The sequence below is a fragment of the Aythya ferina genome (assembly GCF_964211825.1).
Source record: "Aythya ferina genome assembly, chromosome: Z".
Lineage (NCBI taxonomy): Eukaryota > Metazoa > Chordata > Aves > Anseriformes > Anatidae > Aythya > Aythya ferina.
The window spans coordinates 36,419,873-36,443,209 of record NC_140299.1 but is presented as its reverse complement, the minus strand read 5'-3'; the positions used below and the strand labels follow the sequence as shown (position 1 = coordinate 36,443,209).

The following is a 23,337-nucleotide window of genomic DNA, read 5'->3' as shown; positions in this document are numbered from 1 at the left end:
TGCCTCGTTCTTCATGTTTAAATGTGCTGAAGAGGTGCTGAAAAGGGTCCGCTTGGTGACTCCATTGTAACTGCTGTTGAGAAAGAGATACGAAGGAACATGCAGTTCTCCACCATCGTCAGCACACCCAGCAAGAACAGGGAAGGATGGGCTGTCAGGCACATCTTGGACAATCTCTTAACAACTGAAAAAAGTATCAAGTGAGATACTTGATACTTTAAAAACAGGAGGGAGAGAAAAAGAAATGCTTTTGGGTCACATTAATACCTTTTAAGTCTGGGGAAATATTGCAGTAGTGCAGGATATATATAGTGCAGGTGTACAGGTAATGCAAATATAGCATAACAGAGTGATAGCTCAGGACAGCAGTCTGTTTAGATGGCTTTGTACAGCACTGTCTTTAGCAAAGAAAAACTAAACAAAATGTATGTTTGAGATTCTCCCACAGACTCTTTTTTAAGATTTTTCTTTACCGTAAGTCTTCAAATATGGGTGAAGCTGTCCAGTCTGGCATCCCATTACTTATAATATCTGATCCTCCAACCTACTTTGCCAATGGTTCAAGTTGTGGACTGCAGATCCTAGGAGACTCTCTGGACTACTTAAAAGACTGTGAAAGACATTCTCAATGCACTTTGGTTCAGAATAGACTGAAACACATTCCACTGGAGAAAAAGGCTGGAGTCTGTTAAAGACTGAAAAAAAATATTGAACAAGTCCGGGACAAAGACAGGGTTCAGAATCACAGAATGCCAGAATTGTTTAGGTAGAAGAGACCTCCAATATCACCTAGTCCAAACTCTGACCTAACACTAGCAAGTCCTCCACTAAAACATATCACTAAGCTTTACCTCTAAATGTCTAAGACCTCCAGGCACGGTGACACAACCACTTCCCTGGGCAGCCCATTCCAATACCTAACAACCCTTTCAGTAAAGAAGTTTTTCCTAATATCCAACCTAAACTTCCCCTGGTGCAACTTTAGCCCAATGCCCCCTTGTTCTATCACTGGATATGTAGGAGAATAGACCAATCCCACCTTGCTACAGCTTCCTTTAAGGCACCTCTAGAGAGTGATAAGGTTGCCCCTGAGTCTTCTCTTCTCCAGGCTAAACAATCCCAGCTCCCTCAGCCACTCCTTGTAAGACTTGTTCTCCAGGCCCCTCACCAGCTTCGTCACTCTTCTCTGGACTCGCTCGAGCACCTCAATGTCCTTCCTGTAGTGAGGGGCCCAAAACCGAACACAGTACTCAAGGTGTGGCCTCACCAGAGCTGAGTACAGGGGGACAATTACTTTCCTAGCCCTGCTGGCCACACTATTTCTGATACATGCCAGGATGCTGTTGGCCTTCTTGGCCACCTGAGCACATTGCTGGCACATATTCATCTGACTATCAACCAGTACTCCCAGGTCCTTCTCTTCCAGGCAGCTTTCTAACCACTCTTCTCCCAGATTGTAGCTCTGCTTGGGGTTGTTGAGCCTCAGGTGCAGGACCCAGCACTTGCCTTTGTTGAACTTCATACAGTTGGCCTCAGCCCATCGGTGCAGCCTATCCAGATCCTCCTGCAGAGCCTTCGTAACCTCAAGCATGAGGTTACAGAAGCATGAACAGAAGCATAACCTCAAGCATGAGGTTATGAGATGACACATACACTTAGTTTTGTGTCATCTGAAAACTTACTCAGGGTGCACTCAATCCCCTCATCCAGATCATCAATTAAGATATTGAAGAGAACTGGCCCTAATACTGAGCCCCAGGGGAAACAACTAGTAACTGGCCTCCAACTGGATTTAACTCCATTCACCATGACTCTTTGGGTCCAGCTACCTAGTCAATTTTTAACCCAATGAAGGGTACATCAGTCCAAGCCATGAGCAGCCAGTTTCTTGAGGAGAATGCTGTGGGAAATGGTGTCGAAAGCCTTAGATGCATCTAGACTCCTTACTCCTTCAGTTCAAGGAGTTTAAAAAGGACGGGGGTCCACCCTGTACCTTGAGACTCAATAGGAGGATCTTCTCAACCTTTAGACATAAACTGTTCATCAAGTTTGGAACTATGTTTGGATCCAGCTGCACCTGGGCTGCATTCTGAGGAGTTCAGCGTGCAAGGGTGTCCATTCTGAATCTTGCGACTCAAGGGGAGGATCTCCTGACAGTTCGTCTGACCCTGTCCTCTACACAGTAGATATCCAAGTGTATATCAACATCCTGAATCATGTTGAGTTGCTGTTTTATTTATGATTAAGCTTTGTCAGATCATTATATCAGCAAAATACATTGCTGCTTCTCTCTCACAAGTGAAATGCATATCATTTCCATCCATGACACTCTCATGTACAGAAGTCATCTTTAACGGATTAGAGAATACTCCAGCCCTTCTACAGATATTGAATTCATTTCAGGTTGTAGATGGGAGCACAGACTGCACTACATCTGACCTAACAGCAACCTGATGCTTCCCATCTCCAAATGCACAGAAAAATATGTTGATTTTTTTCTCCTTTATAATTTGACTTAATCTGAGAAATCAAATAGAACAAAGAAGATGGTAAATACTGCATCCCTCAAAGAAACATTCAAATCATAAAGGTAATCTATTACTTAAGCACACAAAAAAGCAGATACAAGGGAAAAAATGAAGAAAAGAAAAAGATACCAAGCAATGAGCTAGAGCACAACCCAAGTTATTTTGATCCATCAGTCAGGTATCAGAACCACTCAGATGTTTACCAGTCTTCTCTTGCTAAATACAAAGACTTGAAGGAGTCAAGGGAGAGTCCTGGGGTGAAATCTTGTGCTATCCTATTCCTAGAACCATCTGCTTTTTCTTCACTGTTTATCGGTTCCATAGCATTCAGCTGTTCTTTGTTGCAAAGGAATAAAAGTTCAGATTTGAAAATATGCAAGAACAAAGCTGTAGAAATTGCCTGGAATTTCCTCCATTTTCAGCCATCTGGCTTTCATTGCTTTGCTTCTCTTCTCACTCCTCCGTACATGTTTACTAAATCCTTTCAACACGCATTGACCAAGCTATTGAGCAGTTATAATTAATAACACAGTTACAGCATTTTCATTCCCCCCTTTGGTAGATCTTTTTGGCTCACCAAGAGCTGCTCATGCGGCTGCTGTTATAAACAAGAGCAATTATATCTGATTAAATTATGTCTGCCTCTGTATTTTGGATAGTGGATACTGAAGAAAAGAGACTCTTTGGACTTGAGTCATTTTGCTGTTGAAAACAGTAAAACCAACATTACATTTTTATTTTTATTTTTTCCTTTTTCTCTATTTTTTCCCCCTATGGCTATTTTTGGAGTAATTTAGAATGCAAACATAGAAATTAGTGAAACTGAGTAATCTGCCCTTTCATTTTAGAGCTGAGAGAATAAACTTCTAGAATTTTAACATCTATTCTGCATTTTATTCTGGGAAGACTGCTCTGATCAAATACAGCTGTATAATTCTGAAATCGATATAGATTGATTGACACAAATTAAGTGATTTCACTATCAGAGTGGTGAGACACTGGAACTGGTTGCCCAGAGAAGTTGTGGATGCCCCATCCCTGGAATTGTTCAAGGCCAGGTTGGATGGGGCTTTGAGCAACCTGGTCTAGTGAGAGGTGTCCCTGCCCATGGCAGGGGGGTTGGAACTACATGGTTTTAAGGTCCCTTCCAACCCAAACCATTCTAAGTTCCTATGATTCTATGACTAAATTAAAATAGTCATAGTCTTCATTCCTCTCCTTCTGGGAGAAACCATCCTGGTATATTAAAAGAAACTATATCCTTTTTATAGAAAAAGCAAACAAGTCTATACCAATTAATTAATATGAAATTTTACTCTGTATGTATTGTGCCGAAAATCATTTATTAGCTTCCAACTTAGGAACAAGCTCCAAGGTTCTTCACTATTTTTCAGTTCAGTGTCCAATGGGACATTTTGTAATAGTGTTTTCCAGGAGAAAAGGGACTGGGCTCTTTTTCTGCCATTGTTCTTGAAGTAATAAGCAAAAACCTCTCAACAAAGTCTGAAACCACAGGAAACTCAGCTGCTTTAGGGTTTGAATATGGATTAAATCTTCCAGTTTTTGTGTGCAACCCATTGTGGTTTTGAAAAACTTAAACTTAAAAAAATGAGATTTTGCTGACTCTATATAGCTGTGAATATTTGAAGACAGATTTCCGTGGTTTAGTTTTTCTGTCTCTCTTCAATGGACTTGGAATAGGAATGTGCTAAGATGCTAAGCTAGAATTTCAGTGGAAATTATAAAGCTCTCTCAGGTACTATACCAGCACCATCGCATTTCAGTGTTTTCATAAATCTGAAATATTGCCAGTATGTTCTAGTTTTTACCATATTTTGTTCCAGGAGAGACCAGAATAATTAGGAATTAAAAAAGACATTGATACTACAGACTAGTTTCAAAGTGAAGCATTAAGCACATATTGAAGTCTTTTAGTTTACCCACCTTCATTCTTGGTAGGGAGCAAAAAGAACAGCAACAGTGAAGATCTGCTTAGCATCATTTATCCTAAGTGTCCCAAAAGAATGAAATAACACAGTGAGAAAGAAATTACTCTTCATGGATTAATCTTAAGGTATTTGTCCTTAGATGTGAGCCTTCTGACCCTTTAGAAAGTCTGCCAAGATTCTGTTGTTCAATGCTTTTTTTTTTTTTTTTTAAATCTGCATTAAACTAACTAAACAAATTGTTGACCAGGAAAGGCGTACACAACTAAAAGGCATACACAACTAACACTTTGAGAGAGTATGGAGAATGTTGCATGTAAGAAAAAGTGCCTGCAGCAGAAGCAACATTAAGAGTGGAATTTCTAATTTTTAACTGTTCTCACTCTTAAGCTAAACAAGGTCTTGAACAGTATTAAATTCTAGATATAGACATTAGATTCTAAGCATGTTTTGAGGTTCTGGTTCAAGAAATGTCACTGGAGTAATTTCTCTAAATATATCAGGAAGGAATTTTTGTTCTCTTGGGCAAGATTTCTCAGTTTTTTTTTCATGGTGTGGACAACATTGCCTTGTATTCTGAGACATTTGTCACCAGCTCAGCTGCCTTTTCAACATACTGCCTCTTCTACCCACCACAACTACATGCTCCAACAGTCACTTACACATCAAGGCCATTTTAGGAAAGTGTTTTTTATATTTTTAGCTTCTGTTAATGTAGTTTAGCAGCTGGAAAATAGAGAGAAGAGCCAAAACTATGAGACCAGCCAGCTTTTACTATAAGCCGTCAGCAAAAGCTCTGGGAAGTATCAGTGATTCACAGATCACATTTTGGGAACTTCTGTAAGTTCATAGCTGCCGTGTATTACATCTCAAGTTTTGATCTTGTCATGCAGAAGCAAAACCTTCCTCAACATTTATAACAACAGAATTTCACTCTAACCTATCTGATTCCTGGATCAAGATTTCTTGAATTGGAATCCTGAACCATCTTCTTAATAATCATAACACAGAGAAAATCCTAAGCCCTTTTTCCTTATCAATTATTCTATTTCAAAATCCTAAGATTGTTTTAATTAATAATTACAAAACAATAATCTTTATATACCCAGTGCTATCACTTTAATGACTTTAATACACCTTTGCATTTAATATAGTGCCACTAGTATGTGTAGCACCTCATAAGCTTGCAGGAAATGAGGGCTACCCTGTCACAGCCTGCCTGGAGCTGTATGGGAGACACATCAACTTCTCTTCTTGCCTCCTTTTCCATTAGTCATACTGCTTGCTGTCTGCAATCTTGAGTTTTAAGCTTCCTTGCTCTTACCAGAGGAACCATTTTGCAGAACACATGCTGTTCTTCCTCCTGTGCCACTTAAATCTCTGTAGACAGGCAATTTCCTCCAGACTGAAGGGGCTGGAGGACAGGATTTGTGTATACCAGGAAGGGAGCTATTTCCCCTTTTCTCAGTTGCAACCGTAGGAGTGGATGAAAGGTTCTTAATCTAAGCCCCTTTTGCTCCTTCCCCTCCCCCACAGCTATTGCTCCATGTCCTGATCCTCATCTATGTTGATCACCTTATAGTTTTGGGGGTGAACTACATACCCGGGGCAGCTTTAAAACAGCTCCATTTTGGCAGCAAGATTACCACGGTGGTATGGATTAACACACAGAGTAATTCAGCAAATATTCACCAAAATCCTCAGACAACTTTTGTAACAGCAATTACATAAATACTGGCCTATGTGAGTGTAATTTTTTTTAACCATCTAATATTTTCCGTGTCAGAAATGATGGATCGTCAATCTCTCACCATGCACTCTCACCTCCAGTGATGCTGTTGCCTGTCAATTAAAAAGAGATTTCCATCCACAAAGTTATTTAAAAAAATTAGTAACATATTTCTGTCCTAGCACCAGCAATATAGACATTTGTACAAAGTTGGGGTTGTAATATTCCCATAAGTAACTCTTGCAATGCTTTGGTGAAATGTGTCAGCCTGTTTGGCTATGCTTGTCAGACTCAAAATCCTTATCTTCCAATCAAACCATTATTTTTGTCTTTATCATTCTTGGATGCTGGCCATGTTTGATTTTTAACATCAACTTTCTCTGTGTAGCAGGAATCTTCTAATACACAGAAATACCTCTGTATAGCCTGCTGTCATATAAAGCATACATACACCTACCAAAACACACTCTAAGGAAAATCTACCACCTGGACAACATTGCATATTTTAAACAGTCCAAAGTTATAAATAAGTCTCTTTCAGATCTGCCGCACTACCACAAGAGAGTAAATGCACCTGTGTACAGCTGGAAATAAAGACAATATGTATACAGTAAATCTTCAAGACTTGACAAGCCTAGGTCTATTTAAATAAACCAGGAGAACCTCATGACAGATATTTTCTGTTGTAGAAGGTACAGATGTGAATCTCCGCAGACCAAGAATTGCTATTTTTAGTGTTAGGATAGTGGAAGCAATCTGAGATCAGGGAGGAATAGGTTCTGCAAGCCTTCTGTGAAAGTGGAAGTTTTAGAAGTCTCCCTAAACTTTATATGACTCTGGGTAAAGTTAAGCTAATCCATAAAATATCTGGCTGAAGGACCTTAATATGCAAGCAGTCTGAAATCTGGCCTTTGGTTTCACTACTGCTTTGCACTTCCCAGTAAATAAGACTGTGGCCTGAAGAGGTTGTAAGCCCCTGTAATCTGAGAAATAGCATGTGTGAGGCAGGGCACACTTCCAGACTGAAAGGCTATTGGGTCTGGAGTCATGGCTTATTTAAAATTATTATTTATTTTTTTTTCCCCATACTGCTAGCATTGTTTAATGTTAGCATTGTTTAGCATTGCTCTGGACAACATACCAGGCTACAGTCACTTCACACTTGTGTAACTGTTTTATTTTTCTCATGGAATCCTCAAATCCCCCTACTGAGGTCCAAACAGGATCAAACACCCCTGACCTAGCTATCTTCACCTCCACTAACAGGATCATGCAGCCTCAGGTGCCACTGGGGACTGTATTCTCTGAGGTACTGTATTATGCAATTTTTCTCACTTTCATCACTTTTTCTCACTTCACATTCACTACAAGGAATCGCAGGGGGTGTGAAACAGATCTGATGAGCCTAGACAAACTGACCTTTGGTTCTACAACCTAGGGAGCATCTCAGGCTCTTATCTACATGTTGTGCTTGCAAGCTTCAGTTTTTAAGTAATGTTTCTACATTAAAATTTCCAGACCTAGCATCTAAGCATCCTAGCCAGATGGAGCCTGGTTGCCCCAGATTCATGATTCATTAGTTTGCCATCTTCACTGATGATCACACTCCCCTATGTCCTGAAAACATATACTCCTGGTGATAAGATACAAGACACATACCTTGGGGGGCAGGGGTCCAGGCTACAGGCTTTCAGTAGCTGTGGAGGACGGCGGCTCATTACGCACAATGTTTCATCTGCAATCTCCCTGGTTTGCTTGTTCAGGCAGGTCACCACAGCCTCCTGGACACCTGCACACAAAAATGCATGGTCACTGCCAGCTCCCAGTACCCAGAGGGGCATCCAAAGGCAGAGACAGCCCCACAATTCCTTTTCTCTCCTCTGTTGGGAACAAGCCTTCAACTGTAACTCTTGTAATTTTCTGTAACAGTCACATATTGCCTACTGTACCTTATGTATCTGGTTTCACAGCTGACAGGTCTAATCAAAACTCTGCATAGGATGCTGGGCTTGTCCTTGCTCTCATTCCCATTATGTGTCTCAACAGCATTGAGAAGACTGTAGGTTCATTCACTACTTACTTTGCCTGGACAGAAAAATGTACAGTGCTCTCCAGTGATGCCTCCATTCATAGTAAGTGCAGTCATGGTGTTTATTTGTCAGCCAGGCAGGTTAGGTGTAAAGATAGCCATGATGCTATATTTTAAGAAACTAAGATTGCTCTCAGTACAAAAGTAATACAAAACAAGGTCAGGTCACAGCTATTTTTCTATATCCTCAGACTAACACCTGCACTGGAGATGCAAAACTGCTGGGTGTGTCTGAGAACTGGTACAGAAGAGGGGTACCTGTGAGGACTAAGAGAGAAGTTGGAAGACTGGGTGATTAGGCTACAGCTTGGAAAATGCTTGTTGATACCAAATTTGTCATGTACTCTTACACATACCAGTTACTCTGTCTCAGTTTTCCTGTAAAACAGGCATATCAAGATTTTTTGGACCACATGGCTAGATAATCAAGCATTGCAGCACTACACGTTATAGGAAAGACTACATAGTGAAAGAAGTTTGCTGGATCTACTTCTTCCCTGGGGGTTGTGTGGATAATTATTTGCCTAAATTCCCTAAAAATCACAGTGGTTCAAGCAAAGTAGAAGTATGCTCTTTACATTCATCTGAACTTCCTGAGTTGGGAAAAGGTTAGCTGAACTCACAATTGCATCATCTTTTCAAAATCAACAATTAGTTTTTCCAAAATATTTTACAATCTTTTGAAGATACCGGGGGGAGGGGGGAGGGGGGGAGGGAAGGGGGGAAGAGGAGGGGAGGGTGGTGTGTGTGTGGAAGTATGAAGCTCAGACAGCTTCATGAGCAGTGTAACAGAATTGTCAATGCCTTTAGCTATTTCTAACACCAGAACACGTGCCATGAGGCAAAAAATGACATCATTATTACTCTGCAGGACCAATGAACTGCACTTCATCATAGGTTCTGCACTCCTGAAATTATTCATAGATTCATTCCTCTTATTCTCAGTACAGGCTGAAGAGGTCCACAGAGAAGTGGCATGCTGAACAATTACTATGTTTCTATGTGCTTGTGCAAGCTTATTCAGGACATGCCTGTGACCCTATCCCCAAGCATTATCCCTGCTGTACTCAGGTGCTGAAAAGAAGAAAGAAACTTGACAATTTTGGATATTTGGACTTTTTTTCAACATTATAATTACTGAAGACTCTTAAGTCAGCCAACATTGCTATGGGTTTCATTCTTCAGAAGATGGCCATTTTTCAATTTTCAAGCCATTTTTCTGTTCAAATAATCTCCCAAAATACATTTATACATAAAAAATATGCTCTCTGCCCTGTCTTGTTCAGTATCTTTCCAAACCAATTGTTTTTCTGTTGAGTGTGTTGCAAAACAAGGTGTATGGACTTCCCTGGGACAGACTGCTGCTGTCTGCAGAACAGAAGCAGTTCTCTAGCTTGTGGGAAATGGCACTGTGTTGAAGTTATTGGTCTCTACTTCGCATTGATCACTTGAGCAGACTTAATAGCAAGGCCAAACCGATGAGGAAAAGGAACACTAGCTCAGAGGAAGGGAAGTGTTGGAAAGTACTTCTCTTAACTGTGTGGAAGGAAACCACAGAGTTCTGCACATGGATGATTTCATTCTGTTTGATAGGGATAAGGCTAAGCACATCTGTTATGTGTTAGATATTTTTCTTTTCAGATCAGAATTATTTTGTAAACTAGGTCTATTTCCACAGCTTCAATTATTTCTCCTCTCTGAAGTGTGTCACTAATAAGCTGTTGACCAATGATTATCAATTACCACAGTGGTTTTGCATTGCCTGGTTTGGAGCTGACTATCCAACACTGATTGACTGTAAGCTCTTGAATTTGGCCTCTCCTCCTTTTCTCCATCCCAACCCATATAATTTGGCTTTATCAGGGTCATGGAGTCAAGCTCTGAAACTACTGCTCGTCAGCTATACAACTGTCCCCAAATCCCACAGTGTGCTCATTAGGACCACATCAGGAGTTGAACTTCACCCTTGTGGATCCCTTAGAACTCTGATTCTATGATTCTATTACCCATGCTTCCTCCTGTCACCTAAATTATCTCTGACTGTATTTCCAACAATTTTAGTCTATTATACCAGCATTCTACTCTGCTCATTGTCAGTACTATTCAGAAATTCAGAAATTCTTGCAACTTTTTACCTTATAAAGATTCTAACATGACCATTAATCCTGTCTGATGACCTGGGTATTGAAGAAAAAGGCTCCTACTGAATTTAGCTAGTCTGTTGTGCCTAGATCAGGTAATGACAGAGATTGCTGGCTATAACAGTATGTGCCAATGACTAAAAAAAAAAAAAAAAAAAAAAAAAAAACAGAAAAGAAAAAATCTAGATTGCTCTAGCAGCAAACAAATGTGCTCAAAAACACTTTTTTCAGATTCTCCTTGAATCTCACATGGAATTCATCAGCATATTGATAGCATCTATCCTTTGTTTTTGATAGGTCAATGAGGCGATTGGTTACAAGCTTTAAATCAACATAGGGATCACCGTATCTTTTGAGAATATAAAGAGCTACTATCTGTCAGAAGCTCCACAGTATGGAGATCATTAAAAAAAAGTGTATGAACTTCAAGAAATATGCTTGTCAAGTAAGTGAATTCTAAGCTCTACTATGGACAATATTACCAGAACAAAAGCTGTTCTCTTTAAAATTGCTTTCTCTAAAAAAAAAAAAAAGAAATCAGTTTTGAATGGGAAATTGCAATACAAAAGGGTGTAAGGGTGGGACATGAATCTAAGCAGTTTAAGTTAACTTTCAAAATACCATCAAATGAGATTTTCTATGTTTATATCTACCAGAATAGAATAATTGTTACATGATATTTGATGACAGCTCTGGGAAATGCAGCCACTAACAGCAGACTAAATGACTAACTAATTCCTTCTGGTTGCTACTTCTAGGAGGTGAAAGGTTACTTCTGCATCTATCCAATTTCTTCTCTTGAGATTCCAAAACCAATGAAATTAGTTTGACCTGTCTTGTGCGTATGGCTGCAAAAGTATCTGACTTAGCATCTGCTAATCTGCAAAATTTGGAGCTGACATCAGACAAAAAGAAATCTTGGCTAAAGGTTTTTGCTGACAATTGAAAGACTATAAAGCAAAATGTCTTTGTCATTTCAGTCTATGTTGGAAAAATATGCACATAATCACTGTATTTAGAGAAATGACTTCATTTCAACAGGACATTTCTAGAAGATATTCAGGTTTCAGTATCCACAGCGCAAATGCGACAAATCATTAGTGCTCACTAGTAGACTCAATATGTGGCAGATACTCCTGTAAAGTCAGTGTTCATCATCACTTAGTATACATTAGTGTCAGATTTTTTATGTAGGAATCAGAGCAATAGGGGCAATGATACAACAACTCTTTGTGAACTGGTCTAAACACTGACTACCAGCAGCAAGATAAAAGTAAGCGTAGAAATCCCTTGCATTATTTTTCATTAATTATTATTGTTGTTTTTAAGTTTGTAACTGATTACTGGTAAATCTGTGCAGATCAAACTATTAAGCATTCATGAACCATTGAGTGGTTTCCAGTTCTACAGTATTCATTCTGTATTTAGGTATATAAGTAGCCTGAAACTTCTCACGTAGAAAGAGGACAGTTAAAAAAATCTAGATTTAATTTTAAAATAATGGAGAGAGCTAATTTTTTAGAACTAGCAAGACAAAATGATGGGAAAAATGAATATCAGAGAACTGCACATTAGCATTCCCTAACATGTGGATCCTGTGACCTTGATTAACTCTGAGAAGCTTCAAGTGTCAAGTCTGCTAGCTTCAGGCAATTACACCATTAGTACTTTTTTACCATATGTTTTCTTAGCAGTGAGATCAGAGCTAGTGGCACTTAGTGGTAGGAGTTACAGAACCAGCTGAGCCCTTAGAATATCAATAATCAAATGCATCTGCTATGGGAGGACCATTTGTTTCCACATGTCTATATTTGCACAGCACAAGTCAAGAGATAAAAACTAAAAAGGACACATGATTATTGCCTGTATCACAAGATCACTTCAGTAACTTTTGTGTGAGTGCACTCTGAATGATCTGCAGATACATGAAAACAGTAATACATGATACATTGATCATTCTTGGTGACAGCCAGAGCATGGAACCTCAAAGTCCTGTGTAAAACATGTCATGCACTTGGGAGTTTTACAGTTTTCATCCAAGTCTTTTCAAATAGATATATCAAAGGAACAAGCCCATGGGTGTTCTCACTGAAAAGCATGCACTTAAGCAGAGAAAGCATGTGCAACACAGAAACATTTTGCACTTACCTCCTCCACAGGACTCTGAGCACTCAGTAAAACCCTCGTATTCCCAGTCATAGAGCTCGTCAAATTCCTGTAAGCTGCCATAGAGCAGGTCGGTTTCCTCTGGAGTATATTCAGTTGCCTCTCCGCTGCAAGGGCCACTGTAACAGGCTCTCTGAGACACAGGTTTTGGACCTTCACATTCGTCAATGGGCAAGTCAGCAACAGACTGAGAGAAAGACAGGAGCACTTGACATTTCACAAGTCGCACCTGGCTGCCCACTCCACAGGTGACACTGCAGGAGGACCAAGCCTCAGGAATAAACCTGTGAGGGAAAGAGTGAGCACAAGGTGAGCAATGTCCATAAACAACCAGGCAAGCAAAAGTAGTACAGGCCTGTCCAAGCCAAAGTCTGTTTAATGAAAAATAAACGCTTCACCTTATCATTATGCTATCAGGAAATACACATAAAAACCTTGATGTAGGAGTTTAGCTGGCAACTAACCAGCAACAGTAGAAAGGCTCTCAAGAACTTTTGGAGTATCTCATCTCCAGAAAGGAAGACAAATGCTGAGAACATCTATGCTTATCCTAAAAGCTGTCAATGTAAGGAATCCTGGAAACTCCTGATATGCATCACAATCCCACTAACTATTTTTTTTTCTAGGATTCAACCTAAAGCACCTTTGCCTTAGGTGATAACACAGCTATATCATTAAAACTTACTAAATAGGCTGTTATATACTAGGTACAGTGTTCCGAGGAAAATAATGTCAACCATTGAACATGTGCTGCAGAAACTGTCTTTAAGACTTAATTCAAAGCCATGAAAAGATAAAAGCCCACTATCTCTTTAGCTTTTTACTATTATTATTATTTTTCCTAGTGCATTTCATTTCCCTTCTCATTATTAAAAAAGTGTTCCATTTCTATTCTGGATTTTTTCTGACTGTTACTCATCTCTCTGATTACATACCCCAGAGTTTTGCCTCTGAAAGTCTATATATACTTTAATCAAAACACTTTGCAGCTATCCTTACAATAAGCAAAACAGACTGAATTCTATACTTTTGGTGCCATTTTCCTCAAGAATTGCATTGCCTTCCAGGGCAGAAGACAATACATCTGTTTGTTCCACGGAACAGGTCTACCTAAAACTACTGGAAATTCATTTCTTACCTTGAGAATCCTATGAGCAGCCTGATAGAGAGAAAAAGGAAATTTAGTTTTGTGATTATCATCCTTTACAGTTTTTCTATGTACTTTTTAATGTACTTTTTATTTATTTATTATTATTATTATTATTATTTTTAAATCTACTTCCTTTCTCTAGTTGACGAAAGGACCTTCCCTTCACTAAAGAAAAATCTGAATCCAAAACCAAGAGGGGAACTTGGTGCCCCCACAGCCTGTATGTACCAGAACCCCTCACTGGAATAACTTGGTCTCTTAAAGCAGATACTGTGCATTTCTCTACCCACTTTTTTGTGGGTGCTTATAACATGTTATAGCCCTTGTATCCATTGCTAGCACTATACCTGGGAAATAATACAATGGAAATAAATGGATTGTATATATTACTGGAACATTTGGAACTGTTCTTTATACTGCTCTCAAAACTGCAAGATTTCATTCTGAAGGAAAACCTTTGAGAAACTAACAAAGAAAGATGATTCAATTTCTCTATCCTAAGACATTCTATCTTGCAAATGACAAAGATTGGTTTTGTTTCAAAGACCGTTAGAGTCCAGCGGAGGGCCACAAAGATGTTATGGGGCCTGGAGCCTATGAGAAAAGGCTGAGAGACCTAGGTCTGTTCAGCCTTGAGAAGACTAAGGGATCTTATGAATGTTTACAAATACCTGAAGCATGGGAGACAGAGGAATTTGGCCAACCTCTTTTCAGTGGTTTGTGGGAACACGACAAGGGACAACGGCCACAAAATGAATCACAGGAAGTTCCACACTAACATGCAAAAGAACTTCATGGTGAGGGTGATGGAGCACTGGAACAGGCTGCCCAGGGAGGTTGTGGAGTCTTCTTATCTGGAGATATTCAAGGCCCATCTGGATGCCTACCTGGGCAGCCTGCTGTAGGGAACCTGCTTTCGCAGGACCCGATGATCTCTCAAGGTCCCTTCCAACCCCTACAATTGGTGATTTTGGTGATTTTTCATTTTGAAGGGATTATAGATTTTAACAGTACAGGTGGGCCACTCATCTTATTTTCTCTCTGCTATTATTATAATACTATTTTGATGCAGAAAATCTGTCACAGAGTAAACAGTCTATGTCAGCCACTGTGATTTAGATACTTTGATTAATTTGAACATAAAACTTGGCATGACAAACTAAGATGTAAAAATCTTAGGTTACACAAAAAGTCATTGTGGATGCCTTCATCAAAAGCCCTATTCCCTGTATTTTTTAACATTCAGAATTGTTGTGTAACTTTGCTTTCTGCAAGGGCTGCTGTATTCCAAACCAGAAGGGATTATATTTTTCCAGACATTAAAATTACTCATTTAGAAAAACAGAGATACTTTACACACTCAGAATATTTACACATGATGTATATCACCCATACAAACACAAGAACAAAAGAGAAAGGAAACAGAAGAATATTAATAAAGCATACTGGATTCTTTTTGAAATGATACTTAACCTACAAATGCCACATATTACATTATTTTGCCCTTGTCAGCAACTCATAATGCAAATACTGGAATACCTTTAGGAAATTGTATTTTATTCAGCTTTCCAGGCCCAATTTCTACATTTTAAGTAATACATTTGAAAGTCAACTTTATTCAAATATACCTGCTAGCTGCTGAAGTACAGAGTGAATTGGTAGAACCAAGAAGTGAAAGCAGGAAAAAAAAAGGGGGGGGGGGGGAAGAGAGGGAGGGAGGGAACAAAACAAAACAAAACAAAAAACAGAAAAACAAACATATAAAATCTCCAAACAGGAATTGTCATTAGATACTGAACATTTATGTGATGTGAATGTATAGTATAAATATACACTGGTTCTGAATTTTCCATTATCCTTATTTTAATTACAAAGGAAATTACAAAGACTTTGAGATATCTTTGTGTGGTCATTAATGATAAATGTTGCCAAATGGTGAGCACAGAACATAAAAAGTATTTGAATAATAAGCAGTCAATTCCATGGGTTTAAAGTTATTTGTTCTGCATATAACATATCTTCCACTGCGCACTATTGTGCTTTACGGTATGCTGACAACTGTGTCTTCTTTGAAAACTAAAGTGGTGGAGGTTTATTGAGAAGTGGATATTTTAAAAAACAGGAAATGATGGAGGTGCTTCAGATGTCATTGTACATTTAATTTAATTAAATCCTACTTTAATACCAGTCTCTGTAATAACAGCCTTAATGAATAAGACAAACATAATGACTAGTTGCTGTAATGTTACAGTAGTAGTGTCAGCCAAAGCCCAACTGGGCTAATTGCTGTACAAATAAAAACAAAAAGATGACTCTTGCCTCAAACAGATTACTTTGAATATTTTATGGCTCATAGCAAACTTCCCAGTGTTATGCATGTTACTATTACATCAAAAATCATCTTTTATTCCTCTGCACAGCAAAAATAACACTTCTTCCATCACAGAAAAATGCAGCATTGAGTGTATTCTGAGAGCTCTTTCAAATATTTTAAAGAGAAGTCTTTTGCTCCCACTTTAGAGAGAGCAGTACTTGGTGAAGTGAAAGATGGTAGGAGGGAACATCATGACCTTGTTCTGTTATTATTGACCTAACCATGCCTGCTGCTACGCAACTGCGTGAGTGCTGCCTACGTTGTTGCACGAAGCTGTGCTATGGCTGAAGGGCACCTCTGCCTGCCACCCCTCTGGGCATCTGTGTAGGCAGCAGTTTTCTCAAGCTTGAAAGCAAACAGATTAGAATGAAAGGTGGAAAACTATTACAGGGGAAAAAAAAAAAAAAAAAAGATTTTAAAATTGATGTCTCCTGTAAACAAATGCCTATGTTTGTTTCCTTGACATGGAGACACTTATGGTGATGGACCAACAACCATTTCCCATTACAGAAACATGCTGGCAAGATAGCAAGTTCTGGGTTTAAACAATGAATTGCATTTTTGGATGTTCTCTTTTGTTTGATAGCTATTAATGTTTCACAATGTGAGCAAAATTGATGTTAGCTGAAAGAAATGGATTGTTGCATGATTTACCATGCGCACAAAAGCCTACAATGGGCCACACAGTGCTCTGTGAACAAAGGAAAAGAAATGTAATGCCACTGACATTAATGGACTTCTACAGGATTCACTCAGGTGTGGTACAGTGCAGGTTTAAGTTCATTGCTTTTGTAGGATGAGATTTATAAATACATTTTAATGTAACAGCAAAACTAAAGTATGGGTGTTTGTACATATACCACTTAATACAAATGCATTGGTCAACTTTTGAAACAGTGCAGTCTAGCGTTCAGGCTGTACACATACAATTTACCTGCAAGAACAAATGAATTTCAGCTGTTCACAGAATTGCAGGCATGTGTGAATACTGGGTAGGTACCAGTTGCCCAGTTCAGTTTTGAAAGGACCGTTTGCATTTGTCAGTATTATTAAGTATTAACATACAAATAAATCAGGGTGTTAAAAAACACTGAAACCCATCTCTTAAATCTCCTAAAACCAGATACTACAGGTGAAATAAAGTTATCATTGGCTTGTTTAAAGGCTTAGTAATCTTCTGTGCCAGAACTAGTAACTGAACTCAGACTTTCAGACTCCTTGTCTTGCACTGAAATGCAAGCCTGTCCTTCTTCAGGAGAGGCCACCTTTCTATGGGATTTAACATGTAGGTAATACCGCAGGACACTCACACACAGCATTGAGGCTGTTGTTCCAAGAAGTGTAACAGAGGTCATGACCACCTGTCAATAAAATTTCAGGGCTCCATCTGTAAGAGTAATGGCACCAGAGGCACTTGTATAGGTTCAATTACAATTGGAGTGATTACGATCTATCCCTCTATAGTTTCTCTTCAGTTTAGTTTGAATATGGTCTTTTCTTTCCACTTTGTGTCAAATCACTCTGTATCATTGGTGATCTCCATAAGTTCACCACTGTCTCAATACCCAGGAAAAGGTAGCCGAGTCTGTCATTTACAGATATCAACCAATTATTCTAAGCAGTGTTTATTCTCTACAGGGGTGTCTTGAATGAATAGTAAAAACTCATTAACTAATATTAGGTTGTTGCACTGCTCATCTCTGTCAACGATCATGTGGATAGTTTAATTGTATGTAATTAGATCATAATATGGAGAAGTTTACCTAAACTTGCTTCTTTGTCTTTGTCATATAACACTGATAAGGAGGACAAAAACCAGCATAAAATTTTATAGCATCTGTGTGACAACACTACTATTTTGGGAATGCAATAGTAATAATGTACCTAATTCTTGAAGTGAAGCTTTTGGAGGCGGTTTCAAATTTACATATTAACCTGTGAATTTGGTATAGACATAACTGTGGAAACTATTTAACAATGAAAACCAGAATGGCACAGATTCCATGTCTCTGGAAACGTATATATGTTCTGGAAAGTAAGAAAGAGATATTGGGTAACTCTGCCACACTGGCCTCTCTATCCAAATCCAGTTCCCAGAGGGCTCTGCCCCCCCACTGATGCATGTCAGGAATTTTCTTTTGTTTCATACTGAAGTGGCCCCATCACTATGATGGTGCCATCTGGCATCCAGATATTATTGTTTGTCCTCTTTTTTTTCCCCTTCTTTTTACAGCTAGTATGAGGGTTATTTATGGCAATATGTTAGAAGCTGGGTATGGTGTTAACATACAAAAACATTTCTCAAGAGTTAGCGACAGAAATCTTTTAAACAACCCCTCCACCACCCATAAAACCAATCTCATTACACACAGAAAAACCCATGCTTTTTAAGTCATGACCACTGTTCTTTCTGACTCCGCTGTACTGCTGTGCTGGTGTAATCAGCTACAGTGCAAGAGGTCAGACAGAAAGATATTGTGACTTCTCTCTTTGAGATTTCTCTCTTTGTATTTCTAAGGTCTACTGAATGGTTGCTTCAGAGATGGACAGCAATAGGAGAACAATACATACAACGCCATAAGACACTAAGGACTTCTCACCTTGCACCTTTGTCTTAGCTGAGATTACAATACTTGATTACTGGTCAGGAGTATTTCCTATTAGTTCTGTCAAAAATTAAGTTTTAATTGACTCTGTGTAGGGATGCAGCAGGTCAAACAACACAAATGTAACCATCTCCTCTAGCCTCCAAGTGGCTGAACTGGTTGTAATTCTTTGAGCAGCAGAACCAATGAAGACCAATTTAACATGGACTTGGATTTAAGGTTGAATGTCTAGGTGGATTCTCTGATTTCTCTTGTGGACCAAACTCTGTTAGAAAGTGTTCCTTCACCTGGGGAATTAGCAGGCTGACAGTTTTCTACCTAACCATCTATTTCAGTGAAACACATGGGAAGCACTACCGCTGAATTTCCTGGTGAATATTAACCAAATTTGACAGAGGGATAAAGTTCTTTGTGATAAATTTATATCTCTGTCAAATTTTGTTAATAGCAGTAAATTCAGACATAACTGAGGGAAGAGGAAGGCAAATGACAGACAGACATATACAGACAAAATTAAACTGAAGACTTGCTTCCTTTGGAAAATCCTGAAGAAATAAAAAATGGAAGTCGTTATACGCAGACGGAATAAAAATGCGGCATCTGCTGTCCTAGCAGCACAGTTTAGAGAATGATCACAAATTACAGGTGGAAGGACAGTGCAAAAAATGTACGTAGCTTTATGACTCATAGTTTCCTAACAAAAAAGTATTCAATAGAAAGTAATTATAATCACAAGACAGCATGAGACCTCAAAATATACAAGAAATTTTGTGGAAATTTTCTGCTTTTACTTTTAAATTTCCAATCAAAAGCAAACTTTGAGAAGGACAAAACAGTTGCTTATAGATGGGAATTGCTTTCTTTGCCTGAAGAATGATAATGAAGAAGAGATGACTGTGTTAGGGGCAAAGAGTGGTCTGCTGGCTACAGAGAATTACCCTGTCTGTAGAGGAGAAGGGGAGCAGTGACTTTATGGCATAAGAAAGCTCAGGAAGAACATTGGATGCCATGTAGAAGGATGAGTCCTTACTGACATCTACCTATGTTCAGTCATGAAATCATCTGCTATTGCATCAGAACAGAGCAAGCAGGAAAATCATGTAAACGTATCTTGTCTGAAGAGACTTCCAGGACTTCAGCTTCTAGCAGATACACTCATGAACTCAGAACTGCCTTCTTAGCACTTGGCTTATCTAGGCTTTCTCTGGAGGTCTCCTCTTTACAACTTTTCCCACTCCCCTCTATGCTGTCTCTTCCCATCATTCTTTCCCTGACAAAGTGACGAGTAAGGTCTCAGAGAAAGTCTGTCCTGGCTTCCTCAGCTCAAACCAGGTCCACTCTACTGAATTAGGGCAAGGGGAAGACCTGCTCAGAGAAGGAGAAACACACAATTAGAATTAGTTTTTACAAGCATAAAAACTAAACTAAAGCGTAAAACTAAAGCGTAATTTTACAGATGTGTCTTCTGAAAATATTTACAGCAAAGTAAGACACTACAAAGAAATGAGATGCTTAGGTAGATAAACACTAACAAATAGGTGGTCATGTTCTAATTACTCAGAAAAAGAGCTGGCAACATTACACAGTCTCACACCAGCTGGCATTTGATCCTGTATCTAAAAAATCTCACAATTTCTGACACTTAGATTAGCATGCAACTACACTCCACACTGATGATTTATCAGTCAATATGCGTGGGTGATAGTCCAATATCTGTCAGCATGGTGAGCCATGGGAGCCTTGTGTCTCTCTAGCTATGGAAGTAGAGGCCAAAAGATGTATTATCATGTAATTCACCTTACTTTTCAACATATTGGTGTATTTGCAATTGCTATGTAGTCAAGTGATGCTATAAAACTTGGCACCAAAGTTGATTGCTAACTGTGTCTTGGTGAGCTCTGAAAAAAAATTAATATATATATATATCATATATATATACATATATATATAAATGTCACTATATACCTTTAAAAAATCTAATAAACAGGACTTAATTTGAATATGCCTTTAAATCTAGACATTAAATAAAAACACTATTAATAGTGAAGCACTGAAACCTATTTTCTGGGGAAGTTCACCACTCAAGGTCACTGTCAAGAGATTAGATAGTCTGAAACAATGTCCATATGGCTGTTAAGGTTTACAGACAGGGATTGCATGGATATGCCTTTCAGCACAAGCTTTTTAATTTTTTATTTGGCCTTTCTTGCTCATGCCTTATCACTAGAAATCATTCCAAGCTAAACACAAGACATTGATATCTCCAAGCTTTGGGAAAGTTTGTACAAAAAGTCTGACTTTTCACCCTCTATTTTAGCTATTAGTCAACACGTATAAAAATCTATAGTTGAATTAAATTTAATGTCATATCGATTTCTCATCAGCCTAAAATAAAGACTATTCATGCTTGCTGAGTCGTGCTTTGTAAAGAGAAAGAAATGTACAAAATGTTGCCCCATGGCAGAATGAACTTAGACTAGACAGTGCTCCACTGTATTAGTATCCCACTGGTATCATTGAACTGTTGCATGAGATGGGGTAAAAAGATAACAAGACCTTTGCAGGTCAGGGCCTTTATTGCAACAGTAAAATTGTAAAGTAAGGAGATGTCATAGATACTATTATAACTATTTAAAATTATTGAACTCCTTCTTTCCCCATTAGAGCACCACAAGTAATACACACATAAGTTTTTCTAGAGTATTGTGTTAAAACGCATATGTTTATTCTATACAAATCCCTTCTTGCTATATTTAAAGCTACATACAGTCATATAAAACACTACTGCACTCTTTTTCTACAGTACTGACAACAGTCTTCAAAAAATTTATCTAAAACTTTGCCACTGTATGAAATTGCTGCAAATTTTTCCAGATATGACCAATTATCAGCATGATTCCATTTGGTAAAACTCCTGGCAATACATATTTTTATTTACGCCTTCAGAAATTAATTGCAGTTTGCTAAATGCACTTTTAGTTACGTGGTTTACTACAGTGCAGCAAGCCATAAGCACACATCTAGAAACACAGAATTTTCTAGACTTTGCTTGTGAAATAATCAACTTACAAAGTTTACTCTGGAAACAGTATAATGTCTTATTATATTATATGCTATAGCTGCTACTAATATACATATATACACAAATATGAATATGTGCAGTTGTATAAATGTGTGTATATAAATGCATGTGTGTATACTTGTATGCATTCATGTACACGAGAGACGGATTACTATATTTATTATTCGGAGGGTGCTTTATGTATATCTCTTACTCTGTTTCAACGTTCCAATTGCACACAAATTCAATTCAGAAAAATTGTATTTGTGCCAAAATTGCAATTAAATTGCTTAATGAATAATATTTGTCCAATACACAGCTGCAGTTGCAACTAAAATACCATGTACTCAGCCATGAGGAACTGATACTGATTAAACTATGAACACAAGTTCCGGTTATAGCACTCATTTTTCATAGTTCCAGGATAAAAAATCTGAAACATAATCATAATAGTATTTGTAATTTCTCAGTCTTATTGGTAATGGCTTATTATCTTGTTGGTAATGTCTAATATGATATGCCATTCTTACTGCAGTGTTCTTTTCATTGCTATTTTATTAGGCTAAGGATGATTAATTATTCATAAAGTGCAATAAAACACAACCCTAAAGGAATTTCTGAGAGTTTTTTAGGTCACTTCATTTTTCTAAATTCTCCTGCGCTTCTGCTGTTAATGAAGTGGAGTGTATGTGGAAACTGCTAGATCCTATTTTCAACAGCACCATGTCGTGAATTTGGCACACCAGTTCAGATTCCTACAATTAGATTTTTTTTTACTGATATGTTAAAAAGACAGCTATTATGTCTATGTGGAAATATTCTATTCCAGTTTTTTTTTATTGTAGGCTTCATTTTTTCTTCAGCACTAACTGTTACTATTTTATGCCCTCCATGTGTTCTGGCTTAAAATACACAAAACAGAAGACAAATGAATAGGAAAAAAAAAAAAAAAAAAAAAAGAAGAAGAAAAATAGGGACAGAATGAATTAATTCTATATACCCAAGAGAAGAAATGTAGTTTCCACTATTTCAGGCAGCCTAGGGCATGCAAGGGCCCTATGTATACATAGGGCCTCAATGTATACACAAAAGTGACACAACCTTAAGTGCACTAATTTCCACCACATCAGTTCAGTATAAGCTCCAAATCCTCATCTCACAAGGAACTGTTGTGAACAAATTTTTAAGACTTACGATGGTTCTTCAGACACCACTGTTCCTTCTTCCAGCTCTTGAGCCTGTTTGTACCATGGCAACTTTGCTTCCACAGGAAGTTTCTCTACAGAACAAACACAAGCACATCAAAACAGAAACCATGCAGCAATGCTCCTATGTGTGCCTGCCTCTCCTCTCTCTCTAAGCCTCATGTGTGCCTTCATTAACATGGAGGCTGAGCACAAGAGAAAGGGGACAAGGGACAGAATTATGGATTTCTTATTATGGAGCTGGATTATAATATATTTCTTATTATGGATATATTTCTTATTATGGACCTGGATTATAAAGCTCACGAGATTAGTTATATGACCAGATAGTTTATTATTGCA

General features: G+C 38.3%; 1 protein-coding gene across 8 annotated transcripts in view; it reads right to left on the bottom strand.

Annotated features, from left to right (window-relative positions):
• The window catches only part of ADAMTSL1 (ADAMTS like 1), a gene marked incomplete at its 5' end in the record, with an annotated part of 470,451 nt that overhangs the window by 73,453 nt on the left and 373,661 nt on the right, over positions 1–23,337 (bottom strand). For 5 of the 8 annotated variants that reach the window (XR_014687385.1, XM_084504895.1, XM_084504897.1 and 2 more), the window contains 4 exons: positions 7,863–7,992; positions 12,582–12,883; positions 13,738–13,758; positions 22,985–23,069. Coding sequence is in view for 7 of the 8 variants with exons in the window: in XM_084504895.1 (XP_084361021.1) it covers positions 7,863–7,992; positions 12,582–12,883; positions 13,738–13,758; positions 22,985–23,069 (538 nt within the window). Of the gene's footprint in view, positions 1–7,862; positions 7,993–12,223; positions 12,884–13,737; positions 13,759–22,967; positions 23,070–23,337 lie in introns of those variants that run through there. The other 3 variants (XM_084504894.1, XM_084504898.1, XM_084504900.1) reach the window with 2 other exon arrangements.